Source organism: Penaeus vannamei, chromosome 3, assembly GCF_042767895.1.
Source record: "Penaeus vannamei isolate JL-2024 chromosome 3, ASM4276789v1, whole genome shotgun sequence".
Taxonomy (NCBI): domain Eukaryota; kingdom Metazoa; phylum Arthropoda; class Malacostraca; order Decapoda; family Penaeidae; genus Penaeus; species Penaeus vannamei.
In genome coordinates this window covers 22,703,714-22,713,423 of record NC_091551.1, presented here as the reverse complement: position 1 = coordinate 22,713,423, position 9,710 = coordinate 22,703,714, and the positions used below count along the sequence as shown (strand labels likewise).

Genomic DNA, 9,710 nt, shown 5'->3' with positions numbered 1-9,710 from the left:
GTAGCCGCTTTGGCCCTAGCTTTGTGCATTAAATGTGATATCGATCAATTTTCGTTCATCTGGATATATGTATTTATATATTTGTATATATACACATACATAAATATGTGTGTGTATGCGTTTATGCATATAGACAGATATATTGATATAAGCGTATATATATAAGTATACACATATAGACAAACACACACACATACACACACACACACACACACACACAAACGCAGACACATACACACACACACACACATATACATATTCACACACACACACACAAACATACACACACACTCATATATTAGACGCAGAAAGCGCAAAAAGATACGATCCCAGGCAAAAAAAAATAAATCTTCGTTCAACATATTCAACATTCAATATGACAAACAGACAAAGTAAACAACACTACCCAAATTTCTGCAATGGACAGAAACATTCAGACATCAAACGTAACAATCTGAGACGATATATCTATCCCCATCCTAAAAATAACAAAAAAAAAAGCACAAAAAAACAGAAATGTCCAGATACCAGTGGGCATTATCTCGCCGCCAGATAATTCCATCAGCCGAAAGAGCCCAAGTAGTGGCCGAGTGCTTGTTGCAGGATGCAGAGTGCAACGAGGATTCTCACGTTTCTGGGAGTTTGTCTCCTGTTCAGCGAAGGATTTGGATTCAGTGTAGAAGAGGTAAGGTGTAGTCAGTGTTGCTGCGTGGATGTCCTTCGTGGTGCTTGCGTTTAGAGATTCTCCTGATGCGCATTCGATAAGTCAGGCTGCTGACCTTTTCATTATCTATTAACTTTACCTATTTATCTATCTATTAATTTCATCTATCTGGTTATCTGTCTATTATCTATTAACTATATCTATCTGGTTATCTATCTATTATCTATTAATTTCATCTATCTGGTTATCTATCTATCATCTGTTAATTTTATCTATCTGGTTATCTATCTATCATCTGTTAATTTCATCTATCTGGTTATCTATCCATCTATTAATTTCATTTCTCTGGTTATCTGTCTATCATCTGTTTATTTTATCTATCTGGTTATCTATCTATTATCTATTAATTTCATCTATCTGGTTATCTATCTATCATCTGTTAATTTTATCTATCTGGTTATCTGTCTATCTATTAATTTCATCTCTCTGGTTATCTATCATCTGTTAATTTTAGCTATCTGGTTATCTATCTCTCATCTGTTAATTTTATCTATCTGGTTATCTATCCATCATCTGTTAATTTTTTCTATCTGGTTATCTATCTATCTATTAATTTCATCTATCTGGTTATCTGTCTATTATCTGTTTATGTCATCTATCTGGTTATCTATCTATCTGTTAATTTAATCTATCTGCTTATCTATCTATCATCTGTTAATTTAATCTATCTGCTTATCTATCTATCATCTGTTAATTTTATCTATCTGGTTATCTATCTATCATCTGTTAATTTTATCTATCTGGTTATCTATCTATTATCTGATAATGTTATCTATTTGACTATCTATTATCTATTCATTTAATTTATCTGGCTATCTATATGTCATTTAGTTTTCTGTTTATTTATCTATCTATTTATCTATTGATCTATTAATTAGTTAATTTACTTATCTATCTATCGATCTGTTTAATCACTTATTTTTCTGTTCATTTATCTATTTATCTATTGATCCAATCTGCTTATGAATCTGTCTATTTTTAAAATTATTTTTCCTGTCATGTTTATCTATCTATTATCCATTAATATCTATTTTATCTGTCAATTCTTTCATCAATTTTCTGCTCATTAATCCATCAATCTATCTACCTATTAATCTACTGATTAGTGGTTTATTTACTTATCTATTTGTTTATCAACTTTATTTTTTTCCTTATCTATTTTTTCTATCTATCTATTTAGCACTTTATTCCATACATTTCTATATATATCTTATTCATCTTTTTATTATCTCTCTCACTTCTTCTTTATCTCATCGGTATTTAGATAAAAGTTGTTTCTGCAATTCATGATGATGTTTATGATGTATTCTTCTCTAATGATCAAAATGATGATCAAAATGCAATTGGAATATGACGATGTTGACATCAATGAATAATGAACATGACCTGACGTAGATGGCCGTTGTTAAGATGATAGGTCAGAGTTGGGATGGCGATAGTGATATCAGTTGTAATGATAGTTGCATTGGTGATGATAATAACAAGAATGATGATAATAACAATATCAATAGTAACGATACTGTTAATAAAATGATAATAATAATAAATGATAAAGATAATAGTAATGAGGATATTGAAAAAAATTAAAATGATAATGAAAATAACAAATTATAATAATAATAATGACGATAATAAAAATAATGATAAAATCTAGAAGCACTCAAAGAGCGCATACCTCTGCCAAGGCAACAGGGTCACTAAATAAAAGTATTGATTAATTACTTTACCTTAAAATCACCTCTTTCTCAAGTACATTGGTGACGTCCGTGTTTCCCTATCTCACAATACTAATTAATCCTTAACAAAGTTCCTGGATCCGTATCACGATCTGGAACAGTGTTGTCCAAACTAAGGTACCTGAACAAACAAGGAACACACGCCTCACATTCACATTAAGTTCTGTAAGCATTTCTCAAGCATTTTGTTATTAAATCATTTTTTTTTATTCGTACATCAAATTCGAATTTATTGACCAACACTTCTTGCTATGCAGTCTTTTCATAATTAGTACATTATTATCCTAAATAAAAGTTTGTTTAGCCATGGTGGACGAGGAGGGGGGGGTACGTAACAGTACAAGAAGATGATAAAGGGTACAATAGGCAAAAATATTTGGACAACACTAATCTGGATCACAAGCAAAATTTAATGGCATCTAAGACACACTTCAGGTAAAATTTTCATAAAAATCCGTTCTTACATTTTTGAGTTATCCTTCTAACCAACTAACCAATTTTTAGTTGTCCTTCGAACCAACTAACCAATTTTTAGTTGTCCTTCGAACCAACTAGCCAATAAACTAACCAATACTACCCAAAACATAAACGTGGCAGAGGTAATAACAGTTAATAATAACAATAACAAAAGCAATAAGATCAACAATAATAATAATTACCTAAATGATAATGATAATAATGGCGATAGCAGTAATATTAATAATAACAGTTTTCTTGGAAATTATGAAAATTATGTCAACAGTAATGAAAAAAATGATAATAAAGATGTAAAAAAAATATAAAAATGATAGTATGATAATAGTAGTATTAATAGCAGCAGGAAATATAATGATCTACTACTACTAATAATAATGATAACAACAACAACACTAATCGTACAATAACAATGATAGTAATAATAATAATAATGATAATAATAATAATGATTATAACAAAAATGATAATAGTCATAGTAAGGGTAATATCATTATTATAATGATAATGATGATAATGATAATAATAATGACAGTAAATAATAATAATAATAATAAAAAAATAATGATAATGATAATAATAATGATAATAATAGTATCAATGACAATAATAATGATAATACAATAGAAATAAGAATAATGATAATGAGAATGATCATGGTGATAATAATAATAATAAGGATTATAATAATGAGAATAATAATTGTAAGGATAACACGATGATGATGATAATAATGATAATAATAACAATTATAATCATGGTAAAAATGATGACAAAAACGATGATGATAATAATAAGAATAACAAAAATGAGAATGGTGATAATGACATTAGTAATAATAACAATAATGATAATGATAATAACGGCAATAATGATACTGATGATAGTGATAATAATAATGATGTTCAGATTTTTTTTACTGATATTTGCAGGTTTTGTGATTGATTACCGCCATAGATGGTAACACTTTGATTTTTTACAGTGTGGCTCTTTATGTCTTACCGCAATGATAACTGTGATAGTAATAATTAAAAATGATAGTTATAATGAGGGTAACAGTAGTAGGAATAAAGACAACAGCCTCAGTTATATTAATGATCACAATAACGCAAAGTTACTGATAATAATTAGAGTAATGATATAAATGACGATGATAGTAATAATGATAGCAATAACAGTAATAATAACAATCATGATAATATTATTGATCATTATCGTAATGATTATAACAGCCATAATAATAGTGATGATAATAATGATAATGATATTGATAATGATAATGGCTGTGAAAGCAGAACTTAATGATAATAATAATAATGATAAATAATAAAAATGATAATGATAATAATAATAATAATAATAATAATAATAATAATAATAATAATAATAACAATAACGATAATTATAGTAATAATGATAATGACAATTATGCTAATAAGGATAATGCTGATATTTATGACAATAATAGCAAAAATAATAACAATTATAAATGATAATGATAATGATAATGATAATAATAATAATAATAATAATAATGATAATGATAATAATGATAATAAAAATAAAAATGATAATAATAATAATAGATATAATAATAATGAAAATAATAATAGTAGTAGTAATAATAATAATAGTAATAATAATGATAATAATAATGATTATGATAATGAATATGATATTGATAATAACGATAATAATAATAATAATAATAATAATAATAATAATAATGATGATAATAATAATAATAATAGCAATAATAATATCACCCCTAATTATAATAATAACAGCTACAACAAAAACAACAACAACAATAAAAATAACAAAGATAATAATATCGTTCTGTCCACACAGCCACATCTACTCCTATTTTCGCCAATCCTGTCTGACGTCCCATTTCACACAACAGCTGGAGTTCCACTGTCTCCCTGTGATTTTGTTTTGAATTTCACCCACACTTCATGAAATAGAAATGACTTGTTTTTCGTTTCGCTTAAAAAAAAAAATCTTATTCTCATTGTGTGCATTGTGTTTTTGAATACTAATTTTGTATCGCACAATTCTGATTACTCCTTTTTACGTATGCATTTCCTGGTTCATTCTGATGTGTTTATTGACTAGTATCTTACGTCTTTAACCTCATAATCATCAATTTAAAACCATATCTATTCAGTTTAAGTCAAAGCCTTCTCATTGTCCTACATAATGTTACAGAACACATACCCTGTCCTCGGTATACTATTGCTCTTTTTTCGTTTCAACTTTCGCTATAAGACTCACATTAACCATCTCCATTGCTACAGGACTCATATCAACCATCTCCATTGCCATAGGACGCACATTAACCATCTCCATTGCCATAGGACACACATTAACCATCTCCATTGCTATAGGACTCACATTAACCATCTCCATTGCTATAGGACTCACATTAACCATCTCCATTGCTATAGGACTCACATTAACCATCTCCATTGCTATAGGACTCATATCAACCATCTCCATTGCCATAGGACTCACATTAACCATCTCCATTGCCATAGGACGCACATTAACCATCTCCATTGCCATAGGACGCACATTAACCATCTCCATTGCTATAGGACTCACATTAACCATCTCCATTGCTATAGGACTCACATTAACCATCTCCATTGCTATAGGACACACATTAATCATCTCCATTGCTACAGGACTCATATCAACCATCTCAGTTGCTATAGGACACACATTAACCATCTCCATTGCTATAGGACGCACATTAACCATCTCCATTGCCATAGGACTCACATTAACCATCTCCATTGCCATAGGACGCACATTAACCATCTCCATTGCCATAGGACGCACATTAACCATCTCCATTGCTATAGGACTCACATTAACCATCTCCATTGCTATAGGACACACATTAACCATCTCCATTGCTACAGGACTCATATCAACCATCTCAGTTGCTATAGGACACACATTAATCATCTCCATTGCCATAGGACTCACATTAACCATCTCCATTGCTATAGGACTCACATTAACCATCTCCATTGCTATAGGACTCACATTAACCATCTCCATTGCCATAGGACTCACATTAACCATCTCCATTGCTATAGGACTCACATTAACCATCTCCATTGCTATAGGACGCACATTAACCATCTCCATTGCTATAGGACGCACATTAACCATCTCCATTGCCATAGGACTCACATTAACCATCTCCATTGCCATAGGACTCACATTAACCATCTCCATTGCTATAGGACTCACATTAACCATCTCCATTGCTATAGGACGCACATTAACCATCTCCATTGCCATAGGACTCACATTAACCATCTCCATTGCCATAGGACTCACATTAACCATCTCCATTGCTATAGGACGCACATTAACCATCTCCATTGCCATAGGACTCACATTAACCATCTCCATTGCTATAGGACTCACATTAACCATCTCCATTGCCATAGGACACACATTAACCATCTCCATTGCCATAGGACGCACATTAACCATCTCCATTGCCATAGGACTCACATTAACCATCTCCATTGCCATAGGACGCACATTAACCATCTCCATTGCCATAGGACGCACATTAACCATCTCCATTGCCATAGGACGCACATTAACCATCTCCATTGCCATAGGACTCACATTAACCATCTCCATTGCCATAGGACTCACATTAACCATCTCCATTGCCATAGGACGCACATTAACCATCTCCATTGCCATAGGACGCACATTAACCATCTCCATTGCCATAGGACTCACATTAACCATCTCCATTGCCATAGGACGCACATTAACCATCTCCATTGCCATAGGACTCACATTAACCATCTCCATTGCCATAGGACGCACATTAACCATCTCCATTGCTATAGGACGCACATTAACCATCTCCATTGCTATAGGACGCACATTAACCATCTCCATTGCCATAGGACGCTCATTAACCATCTCCATTGCCATAGGACTCACATTAACCATCTCCATTGCCATAGGACTCACATTAACCATCTCCATTGCCATAGGACGCACATTAACCATCTCCATTGCCATAGGACTCACATTAACCATCTCCATTGCCATAGGACTCACATTAACCATCTCCATTGCTATAGGACTCACATTAACCATCTCCATTGCCATAGGACGCACATTAACCATCTCCATTGCCATAGGACGCACATTAACCATCTCCATTGCCATAGGACTCACATTAACCATCTCCATTGCTATAGGACTCACATTAACCATCTCCATTGCCATAGGACTCACATTAACCATCTCCATTGCCATAGGACGCACATTAACCATCTCCATTGCCATAGGACGCACATTAACCATCTCCATTGCCATAGGACGCACATTAACCATCTCCATTGCTATAGGACGCACATTAACCATCTCCATTGCTATAGGACTCACATTAACCATCTCCATTGCCATAGGACGCACATTAACCATCTCCATTGCCATAGGACGCACATTAACCATCTCCATTGCCATAGGACGCACATTAACCATCTCCATTGCCATAGGACGCACATTAACCATCTCCATTGCCATAGGACGCACATTAACCATCTCCATTGCCATAGGACGCACATTAACCATCTCCATTGCCATAGGACGCACATTAACCATCTCCATTGCCATAGGACACACATTAACCATCTCCATTGCTATAGGACTCACATTAACCATCTCCATTGCCATAGGACGCACATTAACTATCTCCATTGCCATAGGACTCACATTAACCATCTCCATTGCTATAGGACTCACATTAACCATCTCCATTGCTATAGGACTCACATTAACCATCTCCATTGCTATAGGACGCACATTAACCATCTCCATTGCCATAGGACTCACATTAACCATCTCCATTGCTATAGGACTCACATTAACCATCTCCATTGCCATAGGACGCACATTAACCATCTCCATTGCTATAGGACTCACATTAACCATCTCCATTGCTATAGGACTCACATTAACCATCTCCATTGCTATAGGACTCACATTAACCATCTCCATTGCTATAGGACTCACATTAACCATCTCCATTGCTATAGGACGCACATTAACCATCTCCATTGCCATAGGACGCACATTAACCATCTCCATTGCTATAGGACGCACATTAACCATCTCCATTGCCATAGGACTCACATTAACCATCTCCATTGCTATAGGACTCACATTAACCATCTCCATTGCAATAGGACGCACATTAACCATCTCCATTGCCATAGGACGCACATTAACCATCTCCATTGCTATAGGACTCACATTAACCATCTCCATTGCTATAGGACTCACATTAACCATCTCCATTGCCATAGGACTCACATTAACCATCTCCATTGCTATAGGACTCACATTAACCATCTCCATTGCCATGGGACTCATATCAACCATCTCCATTGCCATGGGACTCATATCAACCATCTCCATTGCCATGGGACTCATATCAACCATCTCCATTGCCATGGGACTCATATCAACCATCTCCATTGCCATGGGACTCATATCAACCATGAACGACACATGAACCTTTCCCCAATACCTTCATTGCCCTTGCTGTAAGGAGGACACTCAGCAAACAACCGGCTTTTTCTCCCCAAAACGTTCCTTTCCTCTTTTAATGCCTCATTACCAGTTTTCATTCATGTATTACTTTATTGTCTTTGTTCTTAATTCAATGTCGGTTTCTTAGCTCTGACGTCAGTCGAAGTAAAATATACATATATATTCTATTGCCATAAAGTCTCCTTTCTTAATGTTCTTTCCATTCTTTTGTGTATATCGCTTAGTCGTTTCAGTATTCGTTTCCCGTCCATTTTATTTACTTATTTTTAAAGATGAAGAATTTGCTCTAACTCTGCACTCTCTTTGTCTGGTTGGAGGGTCTCTACTGCATTATCACTCCAATGTCTTTCATCTTTATCATTTTGTTTTTTTCCTTGATGATTTCCGCTAATTCTGCCTCAATCCACTGATAACATTGACATGTGACTGATAATGTTTTCCAGATAATAACGTTCTTCTACATTATTACCATTAGTATTTCTCTCGTGTACGTGTCTGTTTTCCTGGTTAATATTAATAATGATAATAATAATAATAATGATAATTCTAAAAAAAAAAAAAAAAAAAAAATGTGTGAGTCAGACAGGAAACTAATTAACATTCATTAGACACAAGATGCTGAGGTCTCCTTTCTTTTATTTTTTACTCTAGTTCAATTAAGAGTCATGTCACAAGTCTCCTCTGTTGATATCATTCATTATTCTTAAAAAATCTCAGACTGTCAAAACAAGATTGGGTATGTTGCCGAACACATGACAGGCGCCAATCCATAGACAGAATACCAAAATACTAGGATTTTAAGCCCTGTTCGGTGATTCCTAAATCATAAGCCTTCATCTCCATATTCTAGTGATTCGTCTTATTCCCTACACTTTCCTTCCATTGTCATGTTCCACTAACTCACAAGAAGGAATCCTCAATCTTGGACCAATTCCGTGTCATAAGATTACTGTTCTGGGCGTTGCCTGTGCCTCGTCCGTAGTCCTATTATGTAACGATAACTTTACAATAAACATGATCAAGATAATACCAAGTAACACATTTATCGGCTGAATGCCCTTGCTGCTTCAATGCCCTCTCGGATGTCAGACGAAGGCCAACCGCAAAGGACACTCCAGCCCCCAAAGCCAGGGATTTGCGAGCGCGCACAGGGGCATCAACTAACTTCT

At 34.0% G+C, this 9,710-nt stretch overlaps 1 protein-coding gene across 1 annotated transcript in view; it reads left to right on the top strand.

The window, feature by feature from the left end:
* The first annotated feature begins 538 nt into the window (after positions 1 to 538).
* Positions 539 to 9,710, top strand: part of LOC113804095 (phosphatidylinositol phosphatase PTPRQ) — a 24,052-nt gene continuing 14,880 nt past the window's right edge. The window contains exon 1 of the mRNA XM_070142453.1: positions 539 to 685. Within this exon, the coding sequence (XP_069998554.1) occupies positions 605 to 685 (81 nt within the window). The 5' untranslated portion in view covers positions 539 to 604. The remainder of the gene's footprint in view (positions 686 to 9,710) is intronic.